At 35.8% G+C, this 22,993-nt stretch overlaps 2 protein-coding genes across 2 annotated transcripts; both read right to left on the reverse strand.

Annotated features, from left to right (window-relative positions):
• Nucleotides 1–2,386: 2,386 nt before the first annotated feature.
• On the reverse strand, nt 2,387–6,340 carry LOC140169293 (uncharacterized). The gene is made up of 3 exons (XM_072192549.1): nt 6,329–6,340; nt 3,826–5,492; nt 2,387–3,183 (listed from the first exon to the last, which is right to left on the reverse strand). Exons 1-3 carry the CDS (start codon nt 6,338–6,340, stop codon nt 3,114–3,116), a joined length of 1,749 nt encoding a protein of 582 aa, XP_072048650.1. The 3' UTR covers nt 2,387–3,113.
• On the reverse strand, nt 4,723–7,577 carry LOC140169858 (baculoviral IAP repeat-containing protein 1e-like). Its single transcript, XM_072193172.1, has 3 exons — nt 6,668–7,577; nt 6,329–6,438; nt 4,723–5,492 (listed from the first exon to the last, which is right to left on the reverse strand). Exons 1-2 carry the CDS (start codon nt 7,514–7,516, stop codon nt 6,355–6,357), a joined length of 933 nt encoding a protein of 310 aa, XP_072049273.1. The 5' UTR covers nt 7,517–7,577; the 3' UTR covers nt 4,723–5,492; nt 6,329–6,354.
• Nucleotides 7,578–22,993: the final 15,416 nt, after the last annotated feature.

Consider the following 22,993-nt stretch of genomic DNA (forward strand, 5'->3'; position numbering starts at 1 on the left):
GTTCATGACATTCCCCTGTTTGAAGAGCTCTCATTTCTTTGTTTTAACACGTAAAATTACGAAACTTTCAAATTATCATGCCAACCCAGTGAACTTGCACGTTGCAAAAAAAAAAAAGTAGATCTAAGTTTATTTAGATGGATAAATAGCGTGTTTTTCGAACTAGCAAATTTCAGTACAAAAGTCGGAAAAAATACAGTATTAAATTCCATTTTTCGGCGGTAATTCAAATAACACATAAACATAATTCCAAAATATGACCGATATAAAGGTTTTGAATACCAATACCTCGAAAAATCCGTACGAATTTGCGTAAATCGACCAGGAGGTAGACACTTTTTTTTTAAGGTCAAATGAGGTTCGAGAACAATCAGCCCGTGACATTCTCCTGTTTGAAGAGCTCTAATTTCTTTATAACACGAAAAATTATCACTCTCTCAAATTATCATACCAAACTGGTGAACTTGCATGTCGCAAAAGAAGAAGGAAATCAAAGATTATTTAGATGAAAAATAAACATGTGTTTTGAACTAAACAATTTCAGTAAAAGGTTGGGGGAAAAGCACCATTATTTAAACTTAATTTTTTGTTTGTAATTTAAATAACACAATCTTAAAATTCACACATATGAAAGATAAACTGTTTTGTACACAAATGCCACAAAAATGTTGAACAAATTGACGTAAATCAACCGGGAGGTAGACAGTTATCGGCGAAGATGAAATGAGCTTTGAAAAAAAACGGCTATGATGCGCGTTACTGCTTTATTGGTCAAAAAGACTTATCCTGTATTTGATTGACAGTTGCTAGGGAATCCTAGTGGTAAATTAGTCTTAGTTTCAGACCTGCAAGAACAGGTACGATTGTAACGCAATTTGAAAGTATGTTTATTTGTTTTAAGAAAGAAATACCATTTTCATCAAATTTTATATTAGTAGAGATAATATTAGACCCATATTTTACTTGTTTTATTGAATTTAGAGCTAATTTTATGTATGAAATGTGCACATTTATACCGATAAAGTGCAAACGACACTCCGTCTTGATCAAGTCTAACATCGTCAGGCTAAAATCTCCTCAATCTTGAACGACTGTCGAGGAAGTCTATTTCGAGCTATTTTTCCAAGATGGCGCACATCGACTGCCAATTATTCGAACCCTTTCCGGCAAAAATACAACTTATTTAGCCAGTCTCATCATGGGGTCATCGGTTATAATATTTTCCTAGCATATTGAGGTAACTCTTCAGCTACTTGGTTTTTCAAAATATGATAGTAATGAAAAGAAACGACCAATTGTTCGCCGTTTTTCGCCATTTAATTTTTTTTTGAAACGATGACGTAAATATGCATCAACTCTTCCACAGAAAATACACTCCTACACAGCGCGTGCCATCACATGCATGATCGCGCATTGGCTGTGCAACTGACTTCATTTGCGCAAACGAGTGGCTTATCCTATAGTATATTAGTACTCGAGAATCCTTGACACCACTTGCATAGCGCGAGCGTCACGCAACGGTTATTACCGCGCGCTGGCGCGGTATTTGCGTTAGGGCGCGGACATCCCGAATGTCGATTGATAGGTGACGCACAAAATGCCACGAGAAAGGCCTACAACTCGGTAAAATTCGCATTTTTCCATCATTTTTGAAGAACAATGTAGACAATTAATCTAAATAACAATAATTATTATAATACTTATAAATATACCAAACGAAGCAGAATTATGTGAACTACATGAAAATGACGTCAAAAAAGTTCATGATTAGGTAAATCGGAGAGGTAGACGAATGTCGCATAAGGTTTTTAATTTGGGCAAAAAGTTAGTGTCATTTAAATGACCACAAACAACAAAAATAAAGCAAACTTGGTCTCGTTTTTTATTACAGAATTAAATGTACATGCCTCCTTAGCAATTTGGAAGCAATTTTGAAATATTTTTCAGAAAACAGATGCCAGTATACACCTTATCTTTCAGGTCAGCCAGTGCTCAGCGTCTTTTTGTCCAAATTATTGTACACGGATTGCGAGCGAGAAACCATGAGATTCTTCGAGATCCTCATTTCACAACTAGCCGTTTGAGCTCATTAGCGACCGTGCTCACGACTGACTGCCCACTCTTGATTCAATACTTTAATCACGACTTCACTTTTAAGTAAAGACGTGATTAAACTAAAACCATCAGTCGGTGCAGAATAGATCCACGATGGTCCAGCACCTTTGTTCCATAACCAGTAAGTAAGGTATAGGATATTTGTTGTTTTTGCTATAGCCCCCGAATGAAATGTATTTAATTATATTTGTACTCACTCAGGTAGCATAGTGTGTGAATTTTACATCCGAACTAAGTGCTATTCTTTTTTATGGGCATTTTATTGTCTAAAATGGCCCAAAATGAGGGTTTTTCAATATTGCCGTCCATTTCTAATCGTCACCCCCATAGACTTTACATGTAAAATAAAAAGGCTCATAAAAATTTAATAGCACCTAGTTCGGATGTAAAATTCACACAAAATGCTTTTTGAATGATTACAAAGATAATTAAATACTTTTCATGCGGGGGCTATGTGGAATCTTTTTTAATGTATTCCTTGTACAATGAAATTTCACAATAAAATGTCCATTGGAAACAAAGGTGCCAGGGGCATGGATTCGAGGCTGAATTATCATGCATTTCACTGCTTGATTAACCCTAACTCTGCAAAATCCCCGACTCACTTCAATATGAAATGGATTTGGGTGTAGCTAAGCTATACAGCAAGGGGAATTCAGTGGGAAATAGACCGTTTGGACCTAAATTGGATTTGCATTGGATGAGAACGTGTCCCTATTTAAATGGGATCTTTTGGTGAGAGCCATAACAGTCCCACGGAAGCCCCGAACATTAAATTTTTAATTATTAATGGCATCAAGTTTGAAAACGTCATTAATATTGTGAATAGGCCTATTGCTGGCATTACATCTAATCCAAACGGCAAAAAATGTTTGAATTTATCATGTATCCACCGGAAACACGCTGCTATCTTCACGTCGTGTTGATCAATAGATGCATAGGAGAGTTATTAACCGATGGCTCTTGAGACTTGTTACATGTAACATTTGTAACAAAAGTTAAGAAAGAACCACGAAGTCATCCAATTCTTCTAGCTGTACACCTTCAGGTAGTAAGAGTCTTGAGAACCTATAAATATGGAAAAATGATCACGTTTATGTAATGTATAATTGAGATGAGATTAATAAAGACAAGTTATTATTTATATTAATTGAAGTTCTTGACATTGGAAAATTGTAGAGGTAGAACTTGTCATTTGTTTCCTATTTGGTTTTTCTTTTAGTAATATTTAAACATTTTGTAAAATAAAAAAGTAAACAAACAAGTTGTCTGTTAAAAGTATATGACTTTTACAAAGCCTATAGGGAAAAATAAAGAATAATATATAGAATGGAATAGAAAAAGTAAGATAAAAATGCGACTTATTGTTTAATGTAACTATTTATATTATTAGAGAAGTTCTTGAAATTGGAAAATTGCTGATTTGGTTTTACTTGTTTTTGTTTAGTATAATATTTAAAATCTCAATAACAAAAAAGTAAACAAATACATTATCTGTTAAAAGGTGAGTATACGAATTTTAAATATGTATGACAGAAAAAAATAAAGAAAATGTTCAGAGAATATAATAGAAAAAGTAACATTAAAAATGTGTCTTACATTTTATTAAAACTTACTTTTTGCTCAAATGAATAACCATTTTGCAATTAAGGTGTCGTCTCACATTTTATTTAATGTTACACTATATCCGGATTTAAAAATAATGCTTACCCTAACTCATCGAGGCATATCAGTCGACTTAGTCGCATCAGTTCATGAAATGACACCATGTCTAGATGTACTCCATATAGACGCAACGTCTTGATATTCCTTGCTTGCTGCATTCCCTGCATGAATATCGCCACACAATCCTCAGTAATCAAATCATTGCAAGATGAGTGTAGTCTGAGCCCATACAAGTGAGTGCATGATACCAATGCAAAGCCACCGTGTTTCACTAAGTCTCCTGGATATGGACTGTCATTGACTGTCAGTTCCTGTAGACGTGTAAGTTTACTATGTATTGAGTGTAATAACTCATTGTGCTTACTCTTACTCAGATTATTCACACTGATATACAGGTGTGTCAAATTGTGAGGTAGAGTACCTATTAGGTGTGAAGCTACTGCATCACTCATCCAATTACCCCTGATATCAAATCCTATTAGCTGTGATGGCAAATTCTGTGCCAATAATTCCATATCATGTGATGATGCTTCCATATTCATCAAATACAACACCTGCAGTGATTTACATTGGTTTAGTTTGTTGGCAAGGATTGGAATGCTTTTTCCTGCCTCAGCTTTATTGTATGAGATATCGAGTACACGCAGTAGTGGCATCTTGTGAAGAGATGACACAAGTTTTGTGATTTGTTGTTGTGTGGATGCAGTTGACCTTGCATTCATCTCCAACAGTAACTGCATATTACCTTCTTCTATTGATTCTAGTAAATAATCGAAATTACTACCAAGTTTGAAGTAATCTATATTTAGTCTTTTTAATTTGATGTTCTTAAAGCTGTGTATAATAGGCACAGTGTTTGTTTCCGATGAAGACGGTAATCCATCATATGCCTGAATGCATGAAATATATGCAGCTAGCTCTGCATGAGAATACACACTAATCCATTTCTCGTGTAGGTCTGGGTTTGACGCAACAAACGACTCTCGTAGTAGTTGTATTTTGTCATTAGAAAGATATTTCATCCTACGCAAAGCATTGTTGAACATGTTCCTAGATAGACCGAATCCAACATTTGGATCACTGACGTGCGCAACGGGTCGTAATGTTATGTCAGAGATAGCTTGAGGATCACAGTAACTCATGAAGTATGCAAGTGCGATTGCAGTTTTCGATGAAATTCCATGAAATAAGACATTACCATCCACGAATAATCTCCTAAGAATTGAAACGAACTTCGCTTTGGCATCAGCTTCAAAGTTGCATTCTAGACACAACTCAATATACTGTTGAATAGGTCGTGAATCGTCTAAGGATAGTTGTTCATCATAATATTTCTGTGCTGCAATTTCAGACTCGAAAATGGTCAATAGCTTTTGCATAATTAACTTGGCTGCAATGTTTGATCTGGATGCAAATATCAGGACAGGAGCTATACTTAGGGCATCTTCGACAGTGTTTATGTTTTGTAGATAGGATGTTACCTCTCTGTGATTATTTTGGAGATAATTGCCAGCATAAACCTCCTGCCCTGATTTGTGGAAGAATTGCAATGCATGTTCTCCTCTCCTACATAAAATTCCCATGCCGCGTGCTTGGTCTAGGTATTTCTGGCCACACGATTTCTTGACTTCATCTTCTGTAAATACGATCTTTGTCGTTGTCGGTGTCAACCCATTGACAGCTAATTCTCCGAGATGAGAATATAACAGCTCCTAAAACATAATTTATATAAAACAGTATAAGAACTCATATTATACATATTGTACATGTATGAGAAAGCAATAAAAAGCTTAAAGAAAGCTTAAAGACGCTGACCTCATTATAGTATATGATTGGAATATGCAACAAAATATTTCATATTACAAATTATACCAGAAAACGATAAAAGAAACAAAACAACAACAAAACAAGTGATATCTTTTGAAATTGTCCAGAGCGTATATTGGCAACGAAGTATGAGTAGGAGGCTGGTTTAAGGAGATATTCTCTAAAACTTCTTTGAAGTCGTAACTAAAGCCAATTGCAATTATATTATTCAAATTTCAAATTTGACCCTTTCTGCCAAAAACATGGAGACCAATATTTGTACTTTCTGTTTTGCACAACATCCACAGATAAGTATGCTAATCAGATAAAATTAAACCTTTACTAGATGAGCAAGAGGCTGGTTTGGAGATACTATATTCTCTAAACCTTCTTATAAAGAAATAAAATTTGTATTATATTTTTCATATTTCAAATTTGAAACTTTCTGCCAACAACATGAGACTAATTTGTACTTTATTTTTAGCTAAAAGTTGCGTCAGAGTTCAATATATCCACAGATAAGTATGCCAGATAAAATTAAGCCTCTAGTAGAGCTTTTAGATTTTAAAATGTATTTAATTCATGTCCTACACAGGACATAAACAGATGTTGCCAATTAAATTGTAAATCGTTGTAAATGTAGATTTAAATTGTCTTGTTTTATATTTTGTTGTACTATACACTTCCGGTAAACAAAAAACAACAACAACAAAACAAACAAACAAAACAAACCGATCCATACCTTCTGTGACATAACGTTACTTCTTCTCAATGTTGTTGGTAACAGTCCAAAACTGACGTACGAATCCTGTCAACAAGGCTTGGTTCCAGCTTTTGAGCACTTTGAGTACTCTAAAAACAAAACAAAATAATAGTAAATTTGAAGACCTTATAAGGTAGTAAATTAAATAATTAGCAAATTAAAATAATAACAATAATAATGAGAAGATGAAAAAGAAAACTCCAGTTTCTGATGTTCTTTTGATTTTTCTTTATTTCTAAATTTTTTTTCAATAAATAAATGAATAAACAAAAAAATAATATATAAAATAAAATAAATATAAAAAATCGCCCCTCCTACCTCATCTGAAGTAGATTTCATGAAGTTGTCATACATGATGGTTACTATATCGTCGTAGAATTCAGTGATTCTGTCTGGTATGCCCTTTTTGCCATTCGTTGCAACCCAGTACCACGAAATCAGCAATACCATTAATGGAGTAGTAATATCCAGTAAGAGTTTGTTTTCGTCTATATATTGAAGCAATCTCTTTCCTAATGCTATTGTTGTCAGATCTGTGGGATTCTGTCCGAAGAGTTTCTTAACGTAAACTCTAATATCAGAGCGCTTCATCGTTTGTAACTCTAAGCGTCTGTATACAGGAATCTCTGATATAATTTCCTTTTCCCTCCACGGTCTTGTCGTCACAAGGACGCAGCATTCACGATATTGTTTGAATCGTATGATATCTACAAGGTTCCCAGTAATTTTGTATTTGAACAAATCAGGGGGAGCTTCATCTAACCCGTCTAGTACGATAACAATGTCTTTACCAAGAGTTTGAACGACTTTTCCTAGGGTAGACCTATCCACATTCGAAGACAGCAACTGCGAACAGATAGCATCTTCAATATTGCTTGAATGTTTTAAAGTTGCTAATTGGATAATGAATAACAATTGTGTGTCTTTGAGGGGAGACAAAATAGATTTGTGACACCAGTCAAAGGCCAGTTTGGAGCAGAATGTAGACTTTCCTTGACCCGGGCTGCCTGTCAGTAAATAACGTGCATCTTCCTCGCTCTCGAAAATCTCTTGATATGATTTCAAGCGCTCTTTTATCGGTCGCATTCCAGGTATCGTAATGTCAATAGTCACTGGTACATAGATGCTATCTAAGTCCACATAATTTCCAGGTTGCCATGGATACATTTGCTTTTTGCAATAACTATTGAGGTAGTATTTCCTTAAATCTGCAGCTATTGATTGCACCAAGTCTGAAAACAAGAACACACTTTAATTAAATATAGCACTGAAGTTTAATCTGTATTACCAACACAACATCTAGACCAAGATTACTTAAAAATACGAGTCATTTATTCAACGATTACTATTATTTGATATTCAAAAGGAAATGATTTTCAATACACGTTTTTAGACTTACCGTCGGAGGGAGTTATCGGTTCTTTATCAGACTCACGAATGTCTTCATTGACATCAGTTTGGTTTTCAGACACAAGGGCTTCATTTGGCAATTCGGCGTAAGGACTGTCAGCATCTTGTTCTTCATCAGCTAAGATGGTATGCGAATATATAATACAATGTTTGAATAATAAATTTCATTTAGTACATTTAATAACAGGTAATACTACTTACATTGTGACATCATATTGACGTTATTGACGTCATAATGGATGGAAGTTTCTATTTCTTGTTCGAGTAACGGTACACCTATACACATAGTCGCATAAGTGGGAAGGATGCAAAGGGGGACAAGGCGACTTTCAAGGCCCAAGTTCCACATTTTGTGGAACGCCAAATTAATTCTGGAAAGCTTTTTTTTGTAAGTGTTTGACATATAAACATTTTGAGCGACACCCCTGCTGATTGAATACAAAGGAAATCGCCCTCTGATTATCACCAGGTACTATTCTACGCTGACTATAGGACACGGCGCCACAACACAGTTGGTTGAGATTGTGGCATCATGCGATACGTATATACGTACGTATGAACATGCGTATGAGCGTAAACGTGTGTATGAACGTACGGTCAGCAGATGCAAACTGTGAGGAACCGTTACACCATCCATACACATAGCGAACCTTATTAATATTGGAAATAGCGAACCTAGTGAACCTTCGTTTGTATTCAATATAGCAAACCTATATATTTTGGCATATAGCCAACCGTATTTCATATTTGACATAGTAAACCCTCTGCTAAAGGAAAATTCGACATTACGAACCTAGACATAGCGGACAAACGCCTTAAGTGATTTTATACTCGATCACTTTTGAAGGAAAGCGATTCTCACGTGTCACGCATGCTCAGTGCTTACTTCCGTTTTCAGAGCATCAAGCCGATCAATCGATACCAATCGCTGAGGCAAAAATATTTTGAAAATACACCTTTGTAAACTTGCTCAAAAATGTCCGATGGCTAATATTCTGTCAATTCGCGACCACATTGAGGGCTCGTGAGCTACCTCTAACTCATATTCAATATTTCTGAAAATTTCAGAGAATAAGTTTTTCATCCAGGATCACCATTTGAAGGGGTGAGAAAATTGTATTTCAGACTTTTGAAAAATAAGAACCACCCTAATGATAATCCCCTAGAATGTATTAGGTACTTCTGTTACCTCAAGCATGCAACTATGGGGGCTGTTGTTCTTGTCTATATTTTCGAAATAACAAGTGTCCGGCATTACCTCATCTGTATAGAGACGCATGTGTGTCCGGGATTACCCCTCACGGTCCCGATTTAATTTTTCAGTGCTTGTTCTACTAATCCATTTTTAAGATACCAAAATTCATACATCCAGCTAACAATCAAGTATCAAACATGATTTTAACTGTCACCCAGCTAATAAATCACTTTTCAGATAAAATGTCAAAAATGACAATTTCTGTTTTTTCGTAATTTTCACACAGAAAGACGAGACCCAAAGCGCTGGTAGTAGTACACGTGAGGTACACCTTGAGGTAGCTAATACCCTAAGGTAGTATAATAGTGCCACCCTTCTCCGTTTAGCTGCAATCGATGTGTCCAGGATTACCCACAGTCCGGCATTACCCCACTTTCCCCTAATGCATTAAGCGACGAGCAATGCAGCGCAGAATTTGGTGATTGCCAATCGCTTTCCAAAAGCGGTGCATCGCAATCGGTCGGCGATCGAGTATAAATTCAGCTTTATCATGTTTATTGTTCCATGCTGCCATGACTGCTGTCCTCAATTCAAACGGAGATTTCGATTTGCTTTGATGAGTTGCTTTTATAGCAACACATGATATTGCTAATTTACACTGCAAAAACAAGTGTTTATATTTAAACACCATATTGTGTTTATTAGAGCAACACTTAATAAACACATAATTCATGTTAATGGTCTAACACTAATGTTCATAAATTAACACTTGGTGTTATATTACAAACATTAGTGTTTGTAATATAACACCAAGTGTTAATTTATTAACATTAGTGTTAGAACCATTAACATTAGTGTTAGACCATTAACATGAATTATGTGTTTATTAAGTGTTGCTCTAATAAACACAATATGGTGTTTAAATATAAACACTTGTTTTTGCAGTGTAGGTACCTTGTTCAATGGTGTGCTCTTCGCAAGGAGAATCCTCAACAAAATGCCTCTGACATAGAAACCCCATACAGTCAGGACACGCTACGAACACTTCTTCAGTGCAACAACGGACTTGACACAGCTCCACCTTTCCCGGACGGGAACCTAAAATTGAAATATATTGTTCATATAGGTGTCAGCATGTAAAACCATGAATTATATTGAATTTTATTAGCCATTATCAACGTTTATAAAATCTGACGTGTTCGATTGTCGCAGCCGCACAGGTGAAGACTAATAATCCCAACTGGCAAATGTTAGATAAATAATATTTATCATAAAATGACAGAAAAAGATGCTTGTAAATACATGACAGGATTCGCATCTCAAAGTAATGATATACCACTGTATAATACATATTTTTCTATACATGTATAAAATAAATCTAACCCTACCGCACAGCCTTGCGTTCATTATTGCACACTATTGAAACTGTGACCGGTATCCCATGATCAGCAATAAATAATTTACTGATCAAACCTTCATCCCAGCCAACGTATCTATAGAAACTGCATGGGCCGGGCGAGTATGACAACAAGTCAATACTTTGGGGGTAGATTATTCATCCAGTTGTTCATTATTTAAAGTGATTTGCAAATTTTAGTTACAATATTAGATTTAATATAAATAAAGTTAATAATTATTCTGGAATAATTAAGTATATTTGACAGCAGACTGACTTTGACCAAGCAAATCGCCGCACTAATAAATTCATATATACCTGCCAAGGCTCCTATGTTCCTCTGAAGAGATTCATCACGCTTCATTTCGAGCACAACGTATTGTACGATAGGACGCACTGTATCCTTCACCTAATATTCATAATAATCACAAAAATATATTTTGTTTATAGGCCTTTACAAACTATATCAAAATAATTGGTACCCATCGGTTTTCATGTTTATTACAAAACCTGCTTCTTCCAAATGCAACATTGGATCGTCTTGAATATTCATAATCACTGAAAACTGATGGATATCTTTAGTTGTAATATGTTGTAAGCAAAATCAGATAAATTATTTCATGTATAACATAAGGCATTAAATGCGATTGTAATTATATTATAATTAAACTTCTGTGAAATAAGTGTTAACATGACAAAGTGCTTAATGACTTGATCGTCTCAAACATGGCGAATGCAACTTACTTACAAAAACATCTAATATCTAAAGCACACGTTGTAGCTTAAAACACATTATCGGTGCACTTATATTAGGCGAAAGTCGGAAATTTTAATTGAAATGTCAAAATATATCTAACACTGGGTTACCGACATCAGCGAAAACCAGATCATCTAACACCGGACAAAAGAATATCAATTTGATCAAAGTATCGCAGGATTTTATGTATTTTGTTTTGTTTATTGTGTGTGTATGTTACTTTCTTATTTTGTGTTTGACAGATTAAACACTACATTTATTAGATTAGAACCATAATAATCAGTGTTGCTCTCAGGCAAACGCTCTTTTGTTTTTCTAAAAAAACACTTCCTTCTGAACGTATGTATAGATATAAATATTATAACCGGAAAATCTAACAAACGCGCATTCTACCTAACAGTTCCTATCGGTACTTTGTATTACCATGGAATTACAATCCAGTTCTTTCCCCTTTAATGTAGACCTGATGGGGAAGTCCTCTTTTGGTCTATACGCTAGCGCGCTCGCCTCTTAAACCCAGGGTCGTGGGTTCGAGTCCCGGCAGGACCGGAAGTGGCTCGAGGAGGCGCAGGATATTTCCGTGAGGGGTTTGTGACAGTATTACCATGGAATTACAATCCAGTTCTTTCCCCTTGTTCTTTAATGTAGGGAAACCAGAGAAGATATCTTACATTTCCCATAATGCATTTCCCCCATTTCAATTTTCTGTACTGATTTGCTATTAAGTGCAATTTAGTGCAGCATGGGTCGATAGTAACAAAATGTACCACAATGAATCTATTTCCTGACTATTCTCAAAATGAAAACAAATGGAGTGTCATTTGATGAAATGAAATGATGTATCATATTGTAAAGGACTTCGAGAAGGGTAAGATATCTTCTTTGTAGAGGAACCGTCATTATGATGACGTAAATACATTATACGTTCGCGAATAGAGATATGTCACTAAGGTAATTAATGTTGTTACATCACTACTTCTAGGGCTGATTACTCAAATAACATCAGACGTACCTCTATCAACTTCTTGCGCAATTCATCTGCCGTTTGTTGTGTGAAATACTGACGTCCTAAACTTTCAAGTCCGTCCACGAGATCTGTGATGTCTTTCCAAAATGCGTTAAATGTCAGATCATCAAGTTGAAGCTTGTTTCTTACCTCGAAATGAGCAAGCATATTCCGAATAGCAAAAACCTGTAAAAGTATAGCATAAATCCACAGATTTGATAAATCAATATTTCAGTTATTCCTCTCTAACTGTGAATGAATGATCTCCTGAATACGGTCGGGATATCTCCGCCTCTGCCATCTTTGTTACTTCATTTCATTCATTCATTCCTTTTTTTTATTTATTTTTTTATTTTTTTTCTTTCTTTCTTTCTTTCTTTCTTTCTTTCTTTCTTTCTTTCTTTCTTTCTTTCTTTCTTTCTTTCTTTCTTTCTTTCTTTCTTTCTTTCTTTCTTTCTTTCTTTCTTTCTTTCTTTCTTTCTTTCTTTCTTTCTTTCTTCCTTCCTTCCTTTCTTTCTTTCTTTCTTTCTTTCTTTCTTTCTTTCTTTCTTTCTTTCTTTCTTTCTTTCTTTCTTTCTTTCTTCCTTCTTTCCTTCCTTCCTTTCTTTCTTTCTTTCTTTCTTTCTTTCTTTCTTTCTTTCTTTCTTTCTTTCTTTCTTTCTTTCTTTCTTTCTTTCTTTCTTTCTTTCTTTCTTTCTTTCTTTCTTTCTTTCTTTCTTTCTTTCTTTCCTACTTCCAAATAATATTTTGTGCTAAATCACAATCATATGGCATTTATAATTTCTTTTTTACCTTTGTTATTTTTTCAAATACGGATTGATCGCCACCGTGAAATCCCTTGAATTTACTCATAATCATGAGTAATGAAGCTGCATCAAAATCCGCTAAGAGTGAGAAAGTCTTCCCAGCTGGTATCCGAAGCACAAACAGTTTGATAACTTCCAATGGATCTTTGTTGAATAACGTTGGATTGGCATTAGTCCATTGGAGAGATCCTAATGCTGGGTAGACCTGCGCTTCGATGTCTGCTACCCAGTCAATGCATCCCTGACACGCTTTGTTTTTGATGGCGGGTTTCTTGTTTTGTGGACATTGGTTAGGAGTGGCACAAGGCTGAATAGTTTGTTTGGTTTGATAATGCCAAGTATCAATTGCATGTTGAAGACTTGGAAGTACGTAATCCAATAAGGTTTGTATTGCAGCTATGCAGGACATCAAATTGTCATATGATTGTGGACCCATTTTTATTCGGCAAATGAGTATTATCTATAAACATGATAGAAAAATGCGTAATATATGAAATAATGGTAACCTCTTTGTAATATATTTTACAAATTAATTTAGGGTGATATGGAATTCAAATTTCAATTAATATATTTTTCTTTCTTTTCTTTTCTTTAAATCGATAATTAATTGTATAATTATGCTGATACGTTTATAATTAATGACTACACATAAGAATTTCGATGCAATCATTGAGACTGTTGATACTTATTTTGATATCCTCAATATTTTTTAAAAGCACAGACCTTTAAGTCTAGAATTTCAATACCTGATACTGCAGTTATTTTAAGAAATATAGGGCAGTGCAGCACCAGTTACACCTGACTCAAATAATTTGTCTGTGGCAGTAAAAACGTAAATAATGGGTGGGGCACAGCCGGAGCCGACCCCATTATTTAAACTTTTTACTGCTGAGTACACAATACTTGGTGTAAAGAAAAGTAAAAGCTACACCATTCATTTCTGTTCTATTGCCACAAGATAGTGTGATTTAAAGAGAATTGAAATATCACTTTTTTCGCCAAGCAGTGGGATCTCCTTTATAGAATCCATACCACATTCTTCTTGTGTGTCAGCTTTATTTGTCTCAATATTGCAATGCAAACAACGCTTCCTCCAACCCGCCTTAAGGCTTCTTTTGCGCATTAGTAAAGAATATGAACAATGGCGACCTTTGCTCGTACATGTATCGATCCGTGCTCGATAAGAAACGTCAGGACTCGATGCAATTAACGTAGCTTCAATGCACATGCCAGCGGACTTTGATTTCTATAGAAAGGATGGCTCTTTAAAACAAGAAAGGTCGATGCCACCCGACTGTCCGTCAGTGTGGATCATTCGTCAAAAAATTCCCCTAAATTGGTCCGAAAATAAATTGTGCAATACGCCTTCGCAGATTGCATTGTTCATTATATAAAGGTATGTGGATCATTGAAAGTAGTATCCCGGGGCCACCAACCCAGAGGTTTACAACATTTCCAAATCTCTGTTTCCAACTTGCCCCCGTCTCGGCCCATTAAATAAGTATATCTATTTCGTGATCCTAGCATCCTCTTTTTATGACATTTTTCATAGATATCTACGAAAAAGCTTATTCCCAAAATTTCAGCTGATTCCGAGTTTGCGTTTGTGACTTATGCATGATTATGTGTATTACAATGCTCCGAAGACAATGTGTTGTAATTAGTACAATTTCATGATATTTTTGCTAAACGAATTAATCTGCAAGAAATTTTTGTACACAAACATTATGTAGCCAGAGGTTTCCAGTGAGTGGTATAAAAATCTCAACGTTTTTGAGGAAAGTGGTGGGATGATGCTTTGGATCATAAAATGTGTACATCCAATCCATATCAAAACGATGCACTTGTCGGCTGCTACATGTGTCTCATTTCACATAATAGCTAGGAATAAATATCAGACTCATATCAAGTGTAGGTCACTTCAAATCATCCCAAGTCAAATTGTATAAGAAATATTATCTGTATTCCTAAACCACGTGACTTGGGATAATTTGAAGTGACCTCCACTTTGGAGATGAGTCTGGTATTTATTCCTAGTTATTATGTGAAATGAGACACATGTAGCAACCGACAAGTGCATCCTTTTGATATGGATGTACACAAATGCACTTTTAAGCGCTGATTTTATCTTCTGATCTGCGACGCTCAAATGTAGCACCAAATGACTTGTGCTAGTTGCCGATATCCTGGCTCCTGGTAAGCCCGACTATCGAGTCACGCCAGGGGAGTATGCAAAGCCTTGTGATATTTTTTTTTTGCTTTTTAATGAAAAAATGTTCATGTGTATGTATACTAAACATGGTATTCAGGTTAAAATAGTCATTTTCTTTGACACTTAGCTAAATCCGGTGAAAATAAATTGTTGGCTGATGGAGCATGTACATTTATGACGTCATAGCGACGTCATATGGAGACTGTTAGTATGTATTTTAATTTCATTTGACAGATGGGATTCATGGTACCAAGTAAGACAGCAAGAGGACTGTGGGACATTTGTTTATATAAAGATGACGTTTTAGAAGTTTCCTCCCTCGCGAGAAAAATCATGCACATGGGGCAGAAAAGACGCCTCTTATATCAAGCAACGATAAAATTTCGTAAAAGTACGTATACAAACTTTCATCTTAGATTTTGTCTTAAGGTCGCTTTTACATTTTGACCTGTGATTTGCCCCACAACAACGCCCTCAATTTTTCACGAATTTCTACTTTTTGCAGGATTGTAATGCTCAATGGTGTACTAAAATACCACGTGAAAGACTAAGCCTGAAGTGCTTTAATTACAGTAAAATTGAGAGATTTCATAATAAAACCCGGGATCTCCGGTTTTATTCGCCAAAGATAGGCGGCTTAGTGGTTTGCTTTCATTTTACCTTATTAATTCGGCTTAAAATGATTAAAAGACACGGAGCACATCCGGGGAGCATGTACCTCAGAAAACCTCATGGACAGTTGTTTTTAATATTATGTAATATTTTTGCAAAAAATAACAAAATTAAAATTTGACAGAAATTATACATTATGGCTTTAACTTTACAACTTTAAAATTTCGGCTTATTCAAAAAATTAAAGTAACCACTTACCTATAAACTATTGCAGGGCGGTACCTATGAACAAAAGCGATCTTTGTTCGAACTGGACCTCTAATTGCGAAACGTCTACAGCGTGATCGATTTACGGTCATCATATTAAGCGTTACGTTTGTCTTCATGCGTCTTGAATACGTTGGAGCGATAGGACATGTCATGCAAAAGAGCAAAGCAAATCAGCTACATTTTCTAAAGTAAATTATAACTTTTATAAGGGTAAAACAGCATTGAAATGTTGGCCCTTATTTTAGGTGTTGTTGCTTGCTCCGTCATCAGTCGCTCCAAACTGCACGTATACCAACGAACTTTGATTGTGTACATTACACATAAAGTTTGTCTCTATAAAGGTCGTCTCTCATGGTCCAAGCAAACAATCTAACAGATAGATAAGCACGGGTTCAACGAACGTCGAACGTGGTACAGCACTCATTTGGCAGGGGCGTAGCCAGCTTTCGTTGTCAGGGGAGGCAAAATATAACAAAATGGGAAAAAACGAAAAGAAAAAAATCCCTGGTTGCAGTATTATCGATATGACTATAATAATACATATACTGTTTCTTTAGAGAGACTGTAGCGCGCAATTTTACACTAATTTGGCCCATTATCGGGTGACTATTAGTGGAAAACGGGCTCCTTGCCCCCTTTCCGTTGCCTTTGCCTTCCTGATTTTCTCTTTCATTTTTGCCAGGCACTTTCCTCTTTCATTTTTTGTCAGGAGGGCACCCTGCCCCCTGCCACTCCCCTGTGTTACTTCCCTTCGGCAGTACAAGCGGTTAGTAAGGGTAGTCCGTAAAGTAAGGAGCCCGTTAAAAAATCAAAGCCCGTGAAAAACGCATTAACAGAAATGAGATTTCTTTTGCCGACATTTTGACTGCTCAACAGTGGAGTACGCAAAGAGGAGCCCGGTCAGTGGGTCCGGAGAAACAGAGTCTTGATTCAAGCCCATATCTACCCGAATCCCACAGTACTATTATATGTTACTGCGGTGCGTGTGCATTGTGCGACTAGGTAGCCTGGATTTTAGTATGAGGGGGCAAAGCCAAATTCTCGTCCCCATTTGTCAATTTTTGTCCCACATTTAGTCATTTTAAGGACACTTTAAAACTATACAATTTTAAAATTAATTTTATTTCAGTCCTTCCCGAGAATTATAGTTGCAAAAAAGGACCACTACATGCATATCTCACTACTTTATTTTCAAATTGATACTTTTTCGTGGAGAAAATGAGCTAAATCGTATTGTATAAACCGCATGACGCAGTACAAAACTGCCCATTTGAACGTCTTTCTGGCGTTACACATGGAAGGCATTATATCAAAGATGCACATCGCAACCTCTTCGTGTATCTTATACATAATTGTGACCATCAATCACAAACCGCTCTTAAGGTCGGCAAATTGTGTTTCGAGTTACAGTGCAAAATGTACATAAAGGTTGTATTCATATGTACCTAATGTTTGTCCTACATGTTTCTCGTTTAAAGTGTAGTCAAACACCAATATTTAATCCCATTGTTGAAGAGGATAATAAGCTTATACTTATGTATAGAATTAATAGCTTTAGTCTTTGCTTGCTTTGGCTAAATCCTGTTCAAGTGGTGGGTTAACCAACAATGAGAAGACATTCCTGAACCTCGTTGACTTAGGGATGATTGGAAGTGACCGCCAATTATGACCATTTGATATTTATACCAGCAATGTGGAAAAAGAGAAATAATGTAGCACCAAAATTATGTACCCTTTTCTGAAGGAGCAAAGTTTAACAAGCCATAACTCCATATTTTCTAAATACGGCAGAAAACAAAATTTACCAGGGGCCGACTTTACGAGCGTTTCGTCGTGGACGGTCACGTATGAATGAAAATCTGCACGTATGAATGAAGTGCGTCTTGAACACGACTAGAAGACATACAATTAGCATGCTTAGTCGGTAATGGCAGGGGGGTAGCACGGGTCTCGATTCCACCGATTGTTCAAAAATGTTCGGCTCTCTTCAATTCAATTTAATTTTATTCAAAATATCAACGTGACCCACCGGCCAAATTGCGTTAATGTTTTACAATATTAGAACATGAAAAAATAAATTATTAAATTAGTATTAACAAAAGTAATAAGTATTGCACAAGTTTATCAATATCAAATAGCATTTCAAGAAATATTAATCCTATAGTACATTGCACAAATTTACATGCCCATGATAAAATGAATACATGTCACTCCTGCATAGATAAACCTAAAAATTCTCACCCAAACTCAATGCATTACCTTTTTATCTTACACAAGTACATGTAAACCATAAATATTCTCACTACTCCATACATACATGTCCATCTACTATCAGCATTTATTATAATACACACATACATAAACTTCACCCCAGACACTTCAAAAACTTGTTTGCCCCTAACACCACACAGCCTACTCAAACAATTGATTCACATGCTCATTCATATTCTCTCACTTGCCTTATAGAGTGTATGCAATAGACCAACAGGAACGGTATAACAATTGAAATGGCAGCCATGCTAGAGGACAGTGGCGTAGCCAGGATTTTGGAACCGAGGGGGCACAACTTGTAAATTTACCGACGGAAATATTTTTTGCCGACGGAAGTTGTGATTTGTTGACCCAAATTTTTTTTTGCATGGTTTGAAAAAGTGAAGAGCAAAAAAAAAAGTATATTTTTAACCCAATTTTTTGTCACCAACGCCTTCCGTCTACCGATGGCCATACATGAACCGACGGCCATGACGAGCGGGGGGAACCGGCCCCACTGGCCCCCCACTGGCTACGCCACTGCTGGAGGACAGTTCTAAGATAATTTAAGATGACAGAGGGACAGGTGTCTAGATCGATTCCACAACCATTCATACTTATCACACGTTTTATTGTATTATCATCCCGTACTACTTTATGGAGGACAGAATTTCTAAATGAGGATGACTCTGTTATGAGTGACGTCGTATTACATACCCTCTATATAAAGCGGTTGGGGCAGTACAAAACGACCATTTCAACGTCGTGCGGGCGTTAGAAGGGGACATTTGTGTCATAGATGCAAATCGCAACCTCTTTTATTTTACGAGGAGATCTCACATACAAATCAATATGCGCATATGTACAGCACGTATGAATGAAGTCAAATTTTCACACCTCACAGTAGCTTTATTATCATGATTTCTTATACTTTTATTAAACAAAATGGATCCTGTTAATAATTAGACCTTTTTTCGCATGTTCAAGATCCTTGAATCTAATGATCTATTTAATCATTATTGTAAAACGGAAAAGATGTGTGATTTTCTGCATCGTCTGTTCGTTCATTTCGTACGTGCAAAATATCCAATACTCCATGGCTAAATAAGCGACCTCGTTCCGCCATAGGAAGTGGCTTTGAATAGTTATGTGTATGATCACGGCGTATGGAAATCGCAACCTCTGTAATATAATACTACACTCTAGACGTTGTAAGTTCTCGACAATTCCTTTCACAAAAACAGTACAGTCTAGGTTTTACACAATTTCTAAGAGTTCTAGAACATACCCAAAAATGGTCTGCCCGGTCTTAAAAGGGCATTTCGTGATCCACAGCCTCATCCCCCACCTTTCTCAAAAACAGTTGAGATTTTTATACCACTGGGAGCCTCTGTGTACATAATGTTTATGTACCAAAACTTTCTATGTCACTCCTGCATAGATAAACCTAAAAATTCTCACCCAAACTCAATGCATTACCTTTTTATCTTACACAAGTACATGTAAACCATAAATATTCTCACTACTCTATACATACATGTCCATCTATCATCAGCATTCATTATAATACACACATAAACTTCACCCCCAGACACTCCACACACTTCAAAAACTTGCTTGCTCCTAACATCACACAGCCTTCCCAAACAATTGATTCATGCTCATTCATATTTACTTACTTGCCATATAAAGCGATAATTTCAACGTCTTGTGGGCGTTAGAAGGGGACGTTTGAGATGCAAATCGCAACCTCTTTTATTTTACGTGGATTCTCACATACAAATCAATATGCGCATATGTACAGCACGTATGAATGAAGTCAAATTTTCACACCTCACAGTAGCTTTTTTGTTATAATGATTTCTTATTAAAAAAAAGAACCCTTTTAAAAGGGCATTTCGTGATCCACAGCATCATCCCCCACTTTTCTTTAAAAAAGTTGAGATTTTTATATCACTGGAAACCTCTTGCTACATAATGTTTATGTACAAAATATTTCTTGCAGATTAATTCGTTTAGCAATCGTGAAATTTGAATTTCGTTCTGGTGCACCAGAACGAAATTACAACACATTGTCTATGAAGCAGTGCAATATATATTATCATGCATAACTCGCAAACGCACGATCGGAAGCAACTGAAATTTTGGGAATAAGCTTTTTTCGTGGATATCTACTGAAATATGTCATAAAAAGAAGATGCTAGGATCACGAAATACTCCTTTAATAATTAGACTTTTGTTCGTATATACAATATCTTTGATTTCATGGAACTATCATACATATTGTAAAACGGACAAAATGTGTAATTTTCTACTTCGTCTGTGCGTTCATTTCGTACGAGCAAAATATCCAATACTCCATGGCTAAATAAGCGACCTCGTTCCGCCATAGGATAGTGGCTTTGAATAGTTAATATGTGTACGATCACTGCGTATGGAAATCGCAACCTCTGTAATATATACTACACTCTCGACGTTGTAAGTTCTCGACAATTCCTTTTACAAATATAGTACAGTCTAGGTTTTACACAATTTCTAAGAGTTCTAGAACACACCCAAAACCGGTCTTAGAAGGGCATTTCGTGATCCACAGCCTCATCCCCCCACTTTTCTCAAAAAAAGTTGAGATTTTTATACCACTGGGAACCTCTAGGTACATAATGTTTATGTACCAAAAATTTCTTGCAGATTAATTCGTTTAGGAAAAATATCGTCAAATTTGAATTTCGTTCTGGTATACCAGAACGAAATTACAACACTGGTCTATGGAACAGTGTCATACACATAATCATGCATAACTCGCAGGCGCAAAATCGGAATCAACTCAAATTTTGGGAATAAACTGTGTTTGTGGATATCTACTGAAAAATGTCATAAAACGAGGATGCTAGGATCACGAAATTCTCCTTTAACAGAAGATTTGATGTCTAAAATGGTTCTTTGTATTTAAGTATACATACAGGACGACTTTAATAGGCTCTACTTGGAACCCTTTACTTTAAGAGCACAGGACTTTGTCAAAATAAAATTTACAGCTTTGGAATATCCAACCGTAATTCCCAAGGGTGTAATTCATACAAACATTTAAAGACAAGTCACACTCTGAACATGAGATTGCCTTTTTTCAAAGACTCGTCTGGTTACCGCCCGAAGAATCCGATGCTACCTTTAGCCGCTGAGGAAGACGCTGGCAAAAAAATAACATTTCGGTTGAATCCTGCAATCCCATCTCGCGTAAACACCAAACTCTATTATATGCCTTAAATAGTCGTTACTTGTGTCTGTAACAGATGCGGACCAAATGTCATGTTGCTATCCCTAAGAAGAATCTCGGGAAGAATCAGAGTGTGCGGGAGAATCCGACTGTGTTATTGGAGGCACTAATTTGAATCTGAATTTGGAGTCTGTCCCATCCACTAGGTCGCTTTCTGACGTGTATGTGTTTTGACGTACCTTCAGTTCTCCACTCTCGACAGCAAGAAAGTGCCCTGAAACCAAATAAACAATGAGTGTTTATATTTATATACCTTCTATGATATCACGATTGTTTGATGTATATAGAATTGGCTTCATTATTAAGTAAATGGAAACTATAGGTGGCGCTATTTATCATAAATCATATTTCTTTATTTGCAAGGGGTAGATAATCAATATTGTCATTTTAACAGGTGGAATAGGTGAAACAAGCAAAATAGACATTTCATAAACATATTTCATCAAAAAAATAAAAGGAATTATTTGTATCAAAAGCCGGAAAGAGTAATTTCGAGTATCTAAATAGCACCACCAATCTTGTCACAATTAGATACATTTTATATCTGAAAAAGCATTTATAAATGCTGTAAAAGTGAATAATATTGTAAATAAGGGGACATTAAAGTTGATTCAAAAGCATCTATATACATTAGCATGATACCGCTTTAAGCTGTTTAAGCCTAAAATTGGGTTGTACATGATGTTTTGTTTGTAAAACTAATAAATGATCACAAGGAGGAGGAGGAAGAAGCAGATAAGAGGAAGAAGTAGAAGTAGAAACAAATAATAATAATAATGATGATGATGATGATGATGATGATGATGATGATGATGATGGTGATGATGATGATGATGATGATAGCGTTGCTGCTGCTGTTGATTTTAATACTATTTTATGGTGATAATGATGATTTACTTTTATTTAAATAATTAAATTGATAACTTTTGAAAGCATTAAATGATTTAAGAACAGAATGTTTCAATAATGATGACGATAAAGATGATGATGATAATAATTATAAATAATAACAATGATGATAATGCTGATGCCGATGATTATGGTGATGATAATGATGATGGTGATGATATGATGATGATATCGTTATGATGATATCATGAATCATGATGATGAAGATAATGATGATGATGCTCATCATGATGATGAAAATGATGATGATGGTGATGATATGGTAATGTTATTGTGATGATGATGCTTCATTTCAATGTTCAATTTAGTGTTCACTTTTTAACGAACACCTTGTTTCTCTCGGAAAAATAATTCACGCTTTACATAGATGTTTCCTCTAAAATCCGCACACCCGCATGGCGTAAATATCGACGGCGGCCTCAATTTACATACAGGGTGTTCCTGAACGAACTGTATCGTCGGAAACTTAATTATTTGGGTATTTTAACGCCACAACTAAACATAAATAAACATAAATAACTGGTGTGGTGGAGGAAGAAATCAGCTA

Source organism: Amphiura filiformis, chromosome 14 (genome assembly GCF_039555335.1).
Source record: "Amphiura filiformis chromosome 14, Afil_fr2py, whole genome shotgun sequence".
NCBI lineage: Eukaryota > Metazoa > Echinodermata > Ophiuroidea > Amphilepidida > Amphiuridae > Amphiura > Amphiura filiformis.

Bases quoted from the DNA above. Each gene is read 5' to 3' on its own strand.
- LOC140169858 (XM_072193172.1), bottom strand. From the start codon at position 7,516: ATGTATCCATGGCAACCTGGAAATTATGTGGACTTAGATAGCATCTAT. The intron at 6,439-6,667 runs GTAGGAGGGGCG...TTTTGTTTTTAG, and splicing joins TGAAATCTACTTCAGATGAG to AGTACTCAAAGTGCTCAAAA.
- LOC140169293 (XM_072192549.1), bottom strand. The intron at 3,184-3,825 runs GTAAGCATTATT...CCATATTTATAG, and splicing joins ATATGCCTCGATGAGTTAGG to GTTCTCAAGACTCTTACTAC.